Source organism: Oryctolagus cuniculus, chromosome 13, assembly GCF_051225735.1.
Source record: "Oryctolagus cuniculus isolate XC-2025 breed Fujian yellow rabbit chromosome 13, ASM5122573v1, whole genome shotgun sequence".
Lineage (NCBI taxonomy): Eukaryota > Metazoa > Chordata > Mammalia > Lagomorpha > Leporidae > Oryctolagus > Oryctolagus cuniculus.
In genome coordinates, this window is record NC_142879.1 from 34351105 (window position 1) to 34366071 (window position 14967).

Here is a 14967-nt window from a genome sequence, read left to right on the forward strand (position 1 = left end):
AAACTGGGAAGGAGATAGAAACAAGTTAGCTAATGGGCACCAAAAAACAAATTAGATAGAAGGAATCATTTTTGGTGTTCTATAGCTGGTAAGGTAATTCTAGTCTACAAGAATCTATGATCTATTTCTAAACAACTAGGAAGGAAGAGTCTGAAGCTTCCCAACACACAGAAATAATTAATGTGTGTAGAGACGGAAATGCTAATCACCCTGATTTGATCATTACACATTGTGTATTTGTATCAAATAATCACACTGTACCCCATAAATATGAGTGGGAAATATGAATTATGAAAAAACTATGCATGGATTTCAAAATTCTTTGCACCAAAATAAACTTATCTTTGAATTTTTATTTTCCACAAATATTTTGAAGCACATTCACATATACAAATATTATGTGTCAATTTAAAAATATCATTTTAAAACTCAAACACCACCATGTCACATATAGGTAAACAAAAGTGACTCACATACAGGAGACTTTTCAACGCTACATTCACTTTCTTTCAAATTGCTCCCCCTGGGGCCTGGCTACAGCTCTGCCCTGGCTGAACATACTTTTTTATTCTCTGTGAGTAGAAAATTACAGAATAAGCTCTGTCCCCCAACAGGAAAAGGTCCTGCTGCCACTCTGCTCATAAGGAACTTCGGACTGACGGCAAATCTCAAAAGACCAATTGTAAAGTCACGGCGACGAGAGGCCCACCCCTGAACGGGGCCTCTCCAAAGAGTGCCAACAGGAGCCCCCTCAGATAGCACCTGCCAGGCCTCCTATCAAATTTACTGCCACCTGTTGATGAGCTACTTACCTGTTTCACTGTCTTCCTGGGGCCCGCAGGTTTTGCAGTAACAGCAGTCCAAGAAGATGACATAATTAAGAACATTGAAGAACAGGCCGACAATTCCAGCACTAAGCACCAGCAGAGCTTTCTCTGTCTTCTGGGGGTGGATGTACCTTTTGATGGCTTCCACCAGGATACTGAACATCAGAGCCACAGCAAAAGTGGCATTGCCAAATGCTCCCAACACATCTGCCCGAAGAAAGCCGAAAGTGTTCTTCCTGTGCCGTCTTACATTGCTGGCCCTCACTCCAATCAAACCTATGATCATAGACAAAAAGTGGGAAAAGACTGCAAACGCATCAGAGGCCAAGGAGAGGGAGTTGCCTATGTTGGCGATCACCAGCTCCAACACAAAAAGGAGGATACTGAGGACGCACATGAGGATTAAACGGAAGCTTCTCCCAGTGTATCGCCCCATGGCAGCTCGGTGCGCGGCAGCTCCGCTCCCTCTCTTAACAAGGCTGAGCTCTTGGGGGGAGAAGCCACAGATTTTGAGATTACAACTCCTGGATAACTCTCCCCTTCAGCCTTTCATAGCTTGCCATATTTGGAAATCGCCTTTTATAGGCTGCTATAAAGCCATAAAACAGTTTAAAGGGCAATTAAGCAACAGATGTCACGTGAGCTGGGCTTTACCAACATGGAAGACACTGGCTTCATATGTGCAATTGAAAGGTTTTTGTTCACCAGTGTTTAATCAAGAGCTTCTATGTCAATGAATCATGTAGGAGCTCATAAGCAGCTGTGGTCTTTCTGCCTTCCCTGATCCACTTGTGCAGTAAAAGTTCTGGTGCAGGGGCTGCAGCTGTGGTGTAGGAGGGGTTAAGCCTCTATCTGCAATATCAGCATCCCATTTGGGCGCTGATTTGAGTGCTGGCTGCTCTACTTCCAATCCAGCTCCCTGCTGATGGCCTGAGAAGCAGGTGGAGGATGGCCAGTGCGTGGGCCCCTGCACCCATGTCGGGGACCTGGAAGAAGCTCCTGGCTTCGGACTTGGCCCAGCTCCAACCATTGAGGCCATTTGGGGGAGTGAACCAGCTGATGGAAGACCACTCTGTCTGTATCTCCCTCTCTCTGCCTGTAACTCTCTCCGCCTCTCAAATAAATAAATAAACCTTAAAAAAAAAATACTGGTGAAGCAAGTTATTTGACAAAAAATTAGGTCTTCTCATCTTGGTGGGTTAATAGTTCGGTGTGATTTTTATTTTCCTCTCTAAATCTTTATGTATTTATTTGAGAGGCAGAGACATGGAGAGAGAGAGAGCTCCCATCTGCTAGCTTCATTCCTCAAATGCTGGCAATGGCTGAGGTTAAATCAGGTCAAAGCTGGGCGATGGGAATGCATTCTGGGTCTTCCACGTGGTGGGTGGCAGGAACCTCATTACTTGAGCCATCACCACTGCCTCCTTAGCAGTGACTCCTGCTTGGAGTCCGGAGTCACAGCCAGGGCTCAAACCCACTTACTCCAATATGGGATGTGGCCATGTTAACTTCTAGACCAAACACCCCCCCCCCTAAATAATTTTGAATGCCATTTAATTAATGAAACAGGGACTATCTAGGGGTCACTAATCCCGAGATCAGAGCCAAAGATGAAGCTAGAGTGATATTTCTACTGCTTTGCCCACTGACCTGGAATAAACAAGAAACAATTCCTGACACTTTCCATAAATAAGTCAAGAAAAACATCCCTCATTTTCACATTTGAGCTGGAGGAATTAAAGTTACAAACTCAGTAAATTTCAGGAAGAAAGCCAAATAAGAAAGTTTTAACTGATACAAGGAAGTTTTTTGTTTATTTGTTTGTTTTTTAATCTTACCACATGTCAAATATGGATAGTCCTTAAAGGCTTATTGGTTCTGAATATCTAAAACAGCAGTGGCCTCTATAGTTCTGAGTAGCCTGCCTAATGCCAATCCTTTAAAGAAACAGACTGGTGTCATTCTACAGAATGTTTTCTGTTTTTAAAGTCTGATGGTGATGGTTGCCTTATGTGTCAACTGGATTGGCCACCTGGCCAATGACATCTAAGACATCCTGGGTGTTTGTGAAGGTGTTTCTGGCTGAGAGTAACTTGTGAATCTGTAGCCTGAGTAAAGTAGACTGCCCCCTCCCATATGGATGGGCTTTGTCCAATCAGCACAGAAAGGCAGAGTAAGAGGGAATTCCTCCTGCTTCACCTCAGAGAGTGGATTAAGGGGAGTGGTGAGAGCAAACGGGAAGGGGCTTCAAGAGAATGAGAAATGAAATTGGAAACAGCAAGTGCACACAATCCTGCCACTGAGTGTTCCTCTACATAGAGAAAGGGATGTGGGATCAACAAAGGTATTTTTAGGTTGGGGCGGAAAATGACAGCTGGTTTGTAGGCTGATGGAAAGACGCAGTGGAGAAAGAAAATCTAATGATAGACAGGGGAGAACTGCTGTAGTGCCACCATTGAGAAGGCACTTAGATTTCACATAGAAGTGGGGCTGGCCTTTGCTCTGGAAACAGACAGTTGAGCTGAAATAGTAAAGAAGGTAAGTAACAGAGCCCTATGGAAAGTTCATGGAAAATGAAATGACAACATAAGTTTATTTTGGTGAAAAATTTTGAAATCCGTGTAGTTTTTTTTTCACAATATTCATTGTCCATAAACTTTTTGAGGATTCCTTATAAATGGATACATGAATAGTAGGTAGATGTGGTGAGAGGTTCCACAGGTCCTAATCTTATATTGCCTCTTTTTAGTGAAAGAATTAAGCTGATTAACTGAAAGTCAAAAAAGGGGATCTAGGGTAGGTGTTTGGTATAACAAGTAAGTTGCTGCTTGGGATGCCAGCACCCTATATTGGCATCCCTGGTTCGAACCCTGGCTGCCCTGTTTCTGATCCAGCTTCTTCCCATTGTACATTCTGCAAGGCAGCAGGATGCTGATGATGGCTCAAGCACTTGGATCCCTGCCACCCATATGGAAGACCTGGATTGAGTCCTGGCTCCTAGCTTTGGCCCGGCCCAACACCTGGCCTAACTGTTGTAGGCATTTGGGGAGTAAACCAACAGATGGAAAATCTCTATATCTTTCTTTCTCTTTCAAATCAATTTAAAACAATTTTTAAAGGAAAACCCCTGAAAATTTGAGAAAAGGTATGACATAATTATCTCAGATGAATGAGGGAAATGTACAATTATCTATTTACTCATATTAAATAACACTGATACTAGCACCATCATCACCAATTTCTATATTACCCAACCTCTTATCCAACAATATTTAAAAAATTGACTGGCTTGAGAGAGAGAGAGAGAGAGAAAGAGAGGGAGATCTGTCACTCACTGGTTCACTCTCCAACTGTCTACAGTGGCTGGAGTTGGGTCAGGGCTGGAGCCAGGAACTGAGAACATAATCTAGGTCTCCCATGTGGATAACAGGAATCCAACTACGTATGCCATCACTGCTGCCTCCCAAGGTCTAAATAAGCAGAAAGCTGGAGTCAGGAAGAACTGGAGCTGGACACTGAATCCAGGCACTCTGATATGAGACATGGGTGTCTTAAACAAAATCTTAACCACTAGAGCAAATGCTCACCACTCAACGAGTATTTCTTCATCACAAAAGTTGGTTTTGGTGACATACTTTAAAATATTTTGAAATATTGCTATTACAGTAGGACACTTAGTTAATAAGCTATTTTCTGTCATCTTAGTAGTATTGACTTTCCAAACTCCTAAAACTTGAACAAAGACATTGGTTTAACACCATCCACTGAAGAAGAGTATGTCTATATTTGTTATCTTAAGCCTGGCAGCTTGCAGAATAGGGCTAATTTTCCAGGTGTTACCAGCTCAACTACAAAAGGATGCTTCTTCAGTCTGCTGCTACTGGTGATGAAGCTAATCTCAAGTCTTGGTGAGGATCAGAGGCAAAGGCCCCAAATACTCTGCCCAATTTATTGCCTAATCTCCTTTACAACTTATTGGCTGCTTTGATTTGGCATCTCACATAGAACTACTTCAAGGAGATCTGGCAAGAAAAGGAAAAATCAGGGTGGCATTATGGCATAGCGGGTAAAGCTGCTGCCTACAATGCCATTACCATGTCTTGTGTACCGGCTGCTCCACTTTCCATGCAGCTCCCTCCCTGTTAATGGCATAGGAAAAGCAGTGGAAGATGGCCCATGTGTGGGCCCCTGCCTACATGAGAGACCTGGAAGAAGCTCCTGGCTTTGGCCTGATCCGCCCTGGGTGTTGTGGCCATCTGGGGAGTGAACTAGTAGGTAGAAGATCTCTCTCTCTCCAACTCTTTCAAATAATAAATCTTTAAAAAAGAAAAAGAAAAAACCATATTTACTTTTACTCCCTACTGTATCCTCTGGCACTGTGTATAAGGCCACTGTCTGGTTTATAATTATCAAATAAATGACTAGCATTTTCTAGGCATAGCAAAAGTGACAAACAAAGCAAAAGGGCCAACGCTCTATGTTTAAAAATAATAGCATGTTCATAACTGTCCCTCAGAACTTTTTGATCCTAATGACAACCACTAAACACCATAATTACATGACAGATGATGAAAATAACTAGAATAAGTGGGGGTGATCTATCCTCACACTTTGGTCAAAATGCCTTCTCCTTAGTTTATGAAGATTCTGCTGCTGCTGACCTCAAAACTCAAATCCTTCCCATTACCAGGACAATGAATTGCTATTGTCCACGTAATGACTTTGCATGATTAACTGGCATAATGAAAAACTATCTTAAACACTCCCATAGATGAACCAGAAATTGCTAAGATGTAACATAGATACACTCGACTTGGTGAGCAGAGCCAGTAGTAAATATGCTTGACCTGTTTTTTTTCTCCCTGACATGAGCACTAGGGCCTGTCAGTCATACAGTCAGCCCCCTGAATTCACAGGCTTCACATCGGTAGATTTAACCAACTGCAGAACAAAAGTACTTGCAAAGCGTAGGCATTTTGGCACAGCCCCACATCCCATATCAGAATGTCTGGGTTCAAGTTCTGGCTCCTCTTCTGATTCTAGCTTCCTGTTAAATTGCACTCTGGGAGACAGCAGGTGATGGTTCCAGCAATTGTGTCTTCACCGCCCATGTGAGAAACCCCTATTGAGTTCCCAACTTCTGGCTTTGCCAAGATCCAGTTGTTGCAGGCATTTGAGAGTGAACCAATAAATGGGAGATCTCTGCCTTTCAAATAAGAAATCATGACTGCGGGGGCCAGCGCTGTGACATTGCCAGTAAAGCCGCCGACTGCAGTGCTGACATCCCACATGGGCGCCGGTTTGAGTCCCAGGTGCTCCTCTTCTGATCCAGGGAAAGCGGTAGAAGATGGTCCAAGTCCTTGGGCCCCAGCACCCGTGTGGGAGACCTGGAAGAAGCTCCTGGCTCCTGGCTTCAGATAGACACAGCTCTGGCCGTTGTGGTCATCTGGGGAGTGAACCAGCAGATGGAAGACCTCTCTCTCTCTGCCTCTACGTAACACCTTCCAAATAAATAAATCTTTTTTAAAAAAATTACTGCAATGAACATGTACAACTTCACACACACACACACACAATAATGTAACACAGCATTTACGTTTATTAGGTATTATAAGCAATCTAGAGATAATTTAAGGTAAACAGGAGGATGTGCATGAGTTGTGAGCAAATAAGCCATTTTATAGGAGGAATTTGAGCATTTGAAGATTTTGGTATCTTTGGGGATTCTGGAACCAATTCTTCTCAGACACTGAGGAATATGTCTAGTTTATAACTGTCATCTGCTACTACAATAGTGCTAATTTCTTTTTTCTTTCTAAAGAATGCATTGCTTTTTTCTTTAAAGATTTATTTATTTATTTGATACATTAGCTGAACCTCAATTTAAAAAGTATCATTAGAGATATACTTTGAGTAAAATTTTCTTAACATAACTGCTTACTCTAGAGTTTTGTTAGTGAATTTCTTTAAAATGGCAAATTTTAAGCTTCTGTGGGGCTAATTCTACTCATCTGAACCTTCCCAAAGAAACCAGAGGATGTCTCTGCATCAGAGATAGCCACCTCTTACAAAATGGCCAGGGGCTGGCTGCAGGGCACAATGTGTAGTTACTAGTCTCTGATCTAATTTTCAGGGTTTTATTATGGATTGACTACACAACACTTGCCCTCTAAAAGGGTTTATGTAGGCAGAAAAACAATTAGAAGCTAAAGTAACTACTATGATTAGAGAGCTATTTATTAAGATCAACTTCCGGTTGACCCTGTGTAACTGTTACCTAACAACAGGTATTACATATCTTGTGTCAACCATTGTTCTACCTGAGTTAACTTTGAATGTTAGCATTCTCTCCATTTTACAACTAGAGTTTATATAGCTACAAAGGAAAGAAGATAAAGCATTCTGAACTGCCATGGGTCAGTAAGAAAATATGTGACTATTCAGTTGCTTATTAAGTAAGGGAGATGAATATGCATACTCAAAATGTCAATCTTGAAACCATGCTATATTTAATCGTTTTGTTTTTTTTTTTAATTTTTATTTGACAGGTAGAGTTATAGACAGTGAGAGAGAGAGACAGAGAGAAAGGTCTTCCTTCCATTGGTTCACTCCCCAAATGGCCGCAACGGCAGCTGCTGTGCTGGTCCGAAGCCAGGAGCCAGGTGCTTCCTCCTGGTCTCCCACGTGGGTGCAGGGGTCCAAGCACTTGGGCCATCCTCCATTGCCCTCCTGGAGGAAGAGGAGCAACCGGGACTAGAACCGGGCACCTATATGGGATGCCGGCGCCGCAGGCAGAGGATTAACCAAGTGAGCCACAGTGCCAGCCCCTCATCTGTTTTTGATAAAAAATTTCCTACCAATGTTAAGTATTTCTGTGTTCTGTATCGTTCCAATTTTAGTATATGTGCTGCCGAAGCGAACACAAGTATTTCTGTGTTCTTATATATAGCCTGTACTTTTCATGCGTTTGTATCTCTTGTTCCCTTTTCCTCTTCTGGCTTTATTGAAATTCTGCTCAATTTCAGGCATGGAAAGCCAAGACACTGTGGCAAAAAATGATCTACATGAAAGATCTCAAAGATCCCGGTGGAAAGAAGGGGCCAACAAAGAAGGAGGTACCTTTCTCTAAAGGGAGGAGAGAACTTCCACTTTGATTATGGCCTTGTCTAAATACTAACGGAGTTTGTGGACTCAAGAGGTTTCCATAGCCTTGGCAGCTCATGACAAGAGCCTAGGGTGATCACTGATATAATAAATAAGAGTGTCAATTGTTAAATCAACAAAAGGAGTCACTGTGCACTTGCTCCCCATGTAGGACCTCTGTCCTTAATGAGTTGTACTATGAGAATTAACAGTAAAATTTGTCTTCAAACAGTACTTTATACTTTGTGTGTCTGTGTGGGTGCAAACTGTTGAAATCTTAGAGTTGATCTTCTGTATATAAAGATATTTGAAAATGAATCTTAATGAATAATGGGATGGGAGAGGGAGTAGGAGGTGGGATGGGAGTGGGGGTAGGAGGGTGGGTATGGGGTAAGAACTGCTATAATCCAAAAGTTTTACTTATGAAATTTATATTTATTAAATAAAAGCTTTCTATTAAAAAAATTCTGCTCATCCTTCCAAGTGCAGTTCAAAATTCAAGTGTTTTCTGAAAGTATTTCGGAATATATATATATATTTCACTACCAAGTGATATATATATATCATATGTGTGTGTGTATATATATATATACACACAAATATATATTTCACTACCAAGATATACAACTAAGAAGAAAAACTATGAAAACCTAAGAAAAAAACACCGAGGGTTAGGGAAGGAGGGAAGGTCTATAGGAATACCTTGACAAAAAGAATCTTAAATGTAGCAGAGTTACATAGACAAACATGAACCAAGAACATTAACTCTGGTCAGGTGTATCCGCAGTGAGCTCAGTGAAAACAGCATTGTGGTAGGGAAAGAAAAGGGTGAGGAAAATGCAAAGGAAGAATAGAGGAGGGTTGATCACTCTTTCAGAAATAAGGAAGGACTCTTTAAAAAAATCTGATAGTAACTAAAGGGACAGAGAGCTGTTCAAGGAAAAGCTTCATTTTTATTTTTTCAATTTTTTGTTTAGCTTTTCAAACAGAATCAAGGCAATTTTGGCTTTCATATTAAGCGCTATGGAAACAAAGTACTTCAAGATGGAACACAGGGAAAACTGGTGGTTCCACATCAGAGGTACCATGTGCTATGTCTCAAGATTTACCTAGGTTTCAATTATCTTCAGCTTTTGGTAGGCATTTTCTTGTGGTATCTAATTCAGGTATTGCAGAATCAAATGAATACATAAAACAGTAATAGTTCATGATATTTATTACTGGGGTTGTTTACAGAAAATCCTTTATCCCACTGTGAATTAAGCATAAGAATAGTAGTTTGTCTCATATGACTTCCTTTTAGAACTTTTATTTTAAAAAAAATCATAAAACTATCTGAGTCTGGGAAGGTATTAGTATCAATTTTTTAAAAAATAAGGAAGGTTGGAGAGGATTTTGCTGTATCCTTTAGTAACTCCGACCAAACAAGGTGTAGAACTTGGCAGGGTTCTTGCCACAGATGCATTTGGCTCCAGGCTGCAGCTCACGAAGTGGTTTGAAGGGGATGCAAAGACTTTTTGCTCCCATGGATGGAGCACCAGGTTCAAGATCTTGATCCCTGAAATTAAAACAAATTAAGAATTTGTTTTATACTGTATATTGCTATTACTTTCCATTGCAGCAAAGCACATGTTTTATTTGTACTTATGCTTACCTGGCAGTGGTCTTTTTAATCCAGTCTTCACAGTCAATTTCCCCACAGAATGGAATCTGAGCAATCTAATAAGAGAAAACATTCAGTATTCATAGCTCTTTTTTAGTCTATTCTATGAAAGCAACATTTGAGTTCTCCATTAAACTGACAAGCAAATAGGATAGGATTCCTAGCCCTTTTCAGGCTTTGGTACCTTTGCAAACCTAGTAGGAGCTTTGCTAAGAGAAAGCAAAGAAGGGTTTAGCTCTAAAACCTACACCCATAGAACAAGAGATAACAAAGACATCTTTGCAGTGCACTAAAATGTCCCAATATACTGATACAGCCTAGATGCTGAACAGAGGTAAATTCCAGCTCTACCTCCTTTTCATGTCTGGGACACTGTCTGTGCTACTTATCTAAATAACTATTTAGGAGGATAAAGGGGAGATGACAAATAGTAAACTGATTTGTAAAGTGCTATTAATAATAATTAGGGGTCGGCACTGTGGTGTAGCAGGTAAAGCTGCCATCTGCAGTGCTGGCATCCCATATGGGCGCCGGTTGGAGCCCCAGCTGCACCACTTCCAATCCAGCTCTCTGCTATGGCCTGGGAAAGCAGAGGAAGATGGCCCAAGTCCTTGGGCCCCTGCACCAGCATGGGAAGACCTGGAGGAAGCTCTTGGCTCCTGGCTTCGGATTGGCACAGCTCCAACCATTGCAGACAATTGGGGAATGAACCAACAGATGGAAGATCTCTCTCTCTCTCTCTCTCTGCCTATTCTTTCTCTGTGTAACTCTGACTTTCAAATAAATAATTAATCTTTAAAAAAATAATAATAATAATTAACAAGCAAGCCTCACTTTATGGCCAGAATGTTTTTCTTTCTTTCTTTTTTTAAAAGATGTATGTGTGTATTTGAAAGGTTAGAGGGGCTGGCACTGTGCCAGTGTCCCATATGGGCACTGGTTCAAGTCCTGGCTGCTCCACTTCTGATCTACCTCCCTGAGCCCGAGAAAGCAGCAGAAAATGGCCCAAGTGCTTGGACCCCTGCACCTATGTGGGAGATCAGGAAGAAGCTCCTGGTTCTTGGCTTCAGACTGGCCCAGCTCCTGCCATTGTAGCCATCTGGGGAGTGTACCAGCAGATGGAAGGTCGATCTCTCTCTCTCTCTCTGTGCCTTTCAGATAAATAAATAAGTCTTATTTGTTTATTTATTCTCTTATTTGTTCTCTTCTATGGCCTGAGAAAGCGGTAAAAGATGGCCAAGTGCTTGGGCCCCTGCACCTGTGTGGAGACCCAGATGTGTCTGGTTTCTGGCTTTGGATCGGCCAAGCTACGGCAGATGCAAGACCTTTCTGTCTGTCTCTCCCCTCTCTGTCTGAACTCTACCTTTCAAATCAATAAACAAAAATCTTAACAACAACAACAAAAAAACATGGATTAGGAAATTATGGAACAAGGAATTCATCAGATGAACATTAATATGCAGTGACATTAAATATTTTTTTATTTTTTTATTTATTTTTTATTTTTATTTTTATTTTTATTTTTGACAGGCAGAGTGGACAGTGAGAGAGAGAGACAGAGAGAAAGGTCTTCCTTTGCCGTTGGTTCACCCTCCAATGGCCGCCGCGGCCTGCGCACCGCGCCGATCCGATGGCAGGAGCCAGGAGCCAGGTGCTTTTCCTGGTCCCCCATGGGGTGCAGGGCCCAAGCACCTGGGCCATCCTCCACTGCACTCCCTGGCCACAGCAGAGGGCTGGCCTGGAAGAGGGGCAACCGGGACAGAATCCGGCGCCCCAACTGGGACTAGAACCCGGTGTGCCAGCGCCGCTAGGCAGAGGATTAGCCTAGTGAGCCGCGGCGCCGGCGACATTAAATATTAATACATTCATTTTAAATGCTAAAATGTTCATTTAAACCTAATTCCTAACGTTGAAAAACTGTTACTCTGATAATCTGCCTTAAGACAATAAAGAAGTGACAAATTTCTAGGTAAGACTTCAGGGGGATGGGTGGAGGGAAGGTGGCAGAGATGGAAATCAAAGACAAATTTGAATGAGTTTTAATAAATAAATAATTTGTGTAATATATAATGAAAAGTAAAACAAAAACAAACCTAGAGATATAAAATAACCTAAAATAAATTATTTACCTGGTATTGAAAATTGGTAAATCATTAGCATTTATCCAAAGACATAACAAAACACATTCATAAAAATACTGTTTAAACTTCATTACAAAAAAAAAGAATGGGGAAAAATTTATAATCACTCTAATTAAGCAATGATAAAATATTAACACTTAATTAAAAAGAATCTGGGCAATAAATTTAAATCTGGTTTTGTTGATACTTTTATTAACTTGAAAGATTTACAGCCGTATTTTTATAACTAATCATTGTTACATTTAACAAAATCATACTTTTCCTCAAAGACAAAAATAACTAAGTCTTCAGAAGGTTTGTATTTCTAAAATGATTTTTAAAGTTTAAATGGTTTTAGCATATAAAAAAATATGAGTTCAAATACAATTTTACTTAAATGATAATTCTGTAAAAACGGTTTTAATTCTCTCTCCAAAGCAAGGTGTAGATGGTGAGACTTGATATTTCTGGTTATTGATTTTGGCACTTGCTAATACAAAAGACAGCATGCATTTTTAGGGTATTTAGTGAGCCATGACAAAGTTTTCAACTCTCCACTTTTTATTATTTCTAAATGTATATTTTTAAAAAGATAATCTTTTGTAAAAATGTCTTCAATTCTTTAGATGGTAAGAAATAGCAATATTCAAACATCATAGTGATCAATAAACTAGTAATATACAATAAAGTGTATATGTATAAATAACATCTATTTTTCATTTACTAAGCACTTATTTTGAAAAATGTGCTAAAATCAAGTACTGTAAATCAGGTAATTTTTTTTTTCACTTATACCAATAGATAAGAGTAGAAAAATCAAACTTTCACCTACATGCTAATTCCAAAGATCCCTTCCTCCTTTTCCCCTCCTGGTAAATATAACTGTATTTACAACAGCTTCAAAGGTTGCTTGATGGTCAGTAAATGCATCTAAGCTGACCAACATGAGGTGAGATAGAAGCTGACTACTGAAAACAAGAAACAAAATTTGCTTTCTGGTCCTCCGACATACAACTGAAATACTCTGTCCTATTTTGTAACTATAGAGATGTTGAAATCTCTGCACTAATTTATCTAATTTTGGAATAACAGATATGATTATACTAATACCTGCTGAGATTTATTTGACAGCAATGGATTACCTGATAGTTACTCTATTGATTTATTAACTCTTATGCAATGTACAATGATATACTTTGAGGTAAAAGTGACTTCCTTATTTCCGTAATAAAAGAAAGCTTAAAATTCAATAATTGGGGCCAGTGTTATGACACAGCAGGTTAAGGAATGTGATGCCAGCATTCCATATCGAAGTGACAGTTTGAGTCTCTGCTACTCAGCTTCCAATCCAGCTCTCTGCTAATGTACCTGGGAAAGCAGTGGATGATGGCCCAAGTACTTAGGCTTCTGCCACCCATGTGGGAGACCAGTACAGAGTTCCTGACTCTTGGCTTCATCCTGGCCAGCCCTGGCTATTGTGGACATTTAGGATGTGAACCAGCAAATGGAAGATCTTTCTCTCCCTCTCTCTTTCTTCCTCCCCTTTCCTCCCCTCCCCTCCCCTCCCCTCTTCTCTCCTCTCCTCTCCTCTGCCTCTGTCGCCTTGCCTTTCAAGTAAATATATAAACAAGTCTTCAAAAAATTTCAATAATTAATGGAACAAAAAGAAAACAGTGATAAATTACAGTGAAAGGGAAAAAATACTGTAGCAGATGGCTATCTATCCTCTAGCCTTATAGTAAAAGTAGGCAGTTGGAATCAAGTGAAAAATTATGGAACCCTGAAAAGTCAAAGATTACAAAGGCAATAAACAAGAACAGAAGACTAAATACTAAAGAATTATGGATCTAAAAGGGATTTTGAAATGATTTATTTTGTACTCATTATACAAATTAGTAAACTGCAAGCTACAAGGAGCTAATTTTCCCAGCTCACACAATCAGATATATTAATAGGTTATGACTGTAAAACAAGCTTTGCATTCTATTTTCAGCATGAGTTAAAAAAAAAGAGAGGAAAGTACATTAAACTGTCATAAGACAGAGATGAATTCTAGCACGAGATTTGCTCATGTTAGCTTGGAGTAATTCATTCAGACTTGCCCATCGCTTTTTCATTTGTAACCTGGGGACACAGAATCAGCTGTACATTCAAACATGTATACCAGAGTATTAAAATCCATATGATTAATCACTTTGCAGATCAGGATTTCCTCTTTCTGAATAATAAAAAAGTTATACCTAGGAATAGCTGCATATACACAATACATAAAACCAATGGGATCTAAAGAGCCATTAACTATCTAAGTAGAAACACCTAAGTAGTTTTAAGGATCCCAAAGTAGCCAATCACCCTAAAAAAACAGGCCCAGACACGGGCATTATCCTCCCTACAATATTCAGAAAGTTCAATCAATTAAGAGCTGGTTAGGTATGATCAGGGAGTTGAAAGAAACTGACTCTCCATCTTATTTTAGGACTCTGCACATTATATTTCTAAAGCTAAAAAAATAACAAACAAATTCATTTTCAAGAATGAATAAGGTCACATAGAAGTTTTTAAGCATTGTACCAAGCTTGAGAAAAAACTTAAATAATCAGTTTACTAGTGATTTCCATAAACCATGTCATGTTTTAAATCTTTGGGAAAGTCATATGTAATGCTGAATAATATACAATCCTTTTATATAAATAGCTTGAAAAAGAGATTAGGACCACATCTAGTTTCAAGGAGTCATTAAATATGATTGAAGTATTTTATATTAAAAACTTTTCAGAAGTTTCCTACCTTTCCAGAATCTAGTATCTTCTGAAAGTCTTCCATTGTATCAGCTACAACCATATGAGTCTTAAGGTCTTCAGAAGCCCTACCAAAAATATTGAATAATACTTATTCTTCTGACAAACATGAGGTTTACACACTTAAAATATGAGAAATTTGCCAAGCACACAATGGGTAATCATTATCTTTGTTACTGCTGTTAAATCTGTACTAATATTCTACTCCTACTTATACTAGTAAGTAGTTATTTTTTTAAAATCTCTGGTCTTAGTTTTCCCTTTCATAAAATTGGAAAAACACTCTAGTAAGTCTAACTACCACAGAGGATTGTTTATAACAATGAAACATAAAGACATGAAAGCATTTCAAAAAGGAAAAATACATAAATATGAGTATTATTTGAGATATTTTCACATAGGATGTAATTCTCTTT

The 14967-nt window shown here is 39.6% G+C and overlaps 2 protein-coding genes across 13 annotated transcripts in view; both read right to left on the bottom strand.

Moving 5' to 3' along the window:
• The window catches only part of SLC30A10 (solute carrier family 30 member 10), a 49806-nt gene extending 48403 nt beyond the window's left edge, over window positions 1-1403 (bottom strand). The window contains exon 1 of the mRNA XM_051820584.3: window positions 813-1403. Coding sequence (XP_051676544.1) covers window positions 813-1263 — 451 coding nt within the window. The 5' untranslated portion in view covers window positions 1264-1403. The remainder of the gene's footprint in view (window positions 1-812) is intronic.
• Window positions 1404-9168: 7765 nt separating this feature from the next.
• EPRS1 (glutamyl-prolyl-tRNA synthetase 1) overlaps window positions 9169-14967 on the bottom strand; it is an 83250-nt gene continuing 77451 nt past the window's right edge. For all 12 annotated transcript variants that reach the window (XM_089312213.1, XM_070055333.2, XM_089312212.1 and 9 more), the window contains 3 exons: window positions 14541-14619; window positions 9625-9689; window positions 9169-9528 (listed from right to left, as the gene is read on the bottom strand). In XM_089312213.1, the coding sequence (XP_089168339.1) occupies window positions 9378-9528; window positions 9625-9689; window positions 14541-14619 (295 nt within the window). In that variant the 3' untranslated portion in view covers window positions 9169-9377. The remainder of the gene's footprint in view (window positions 9529-9624; window positions 9690-14540; window positions 14620-14967) is intronic.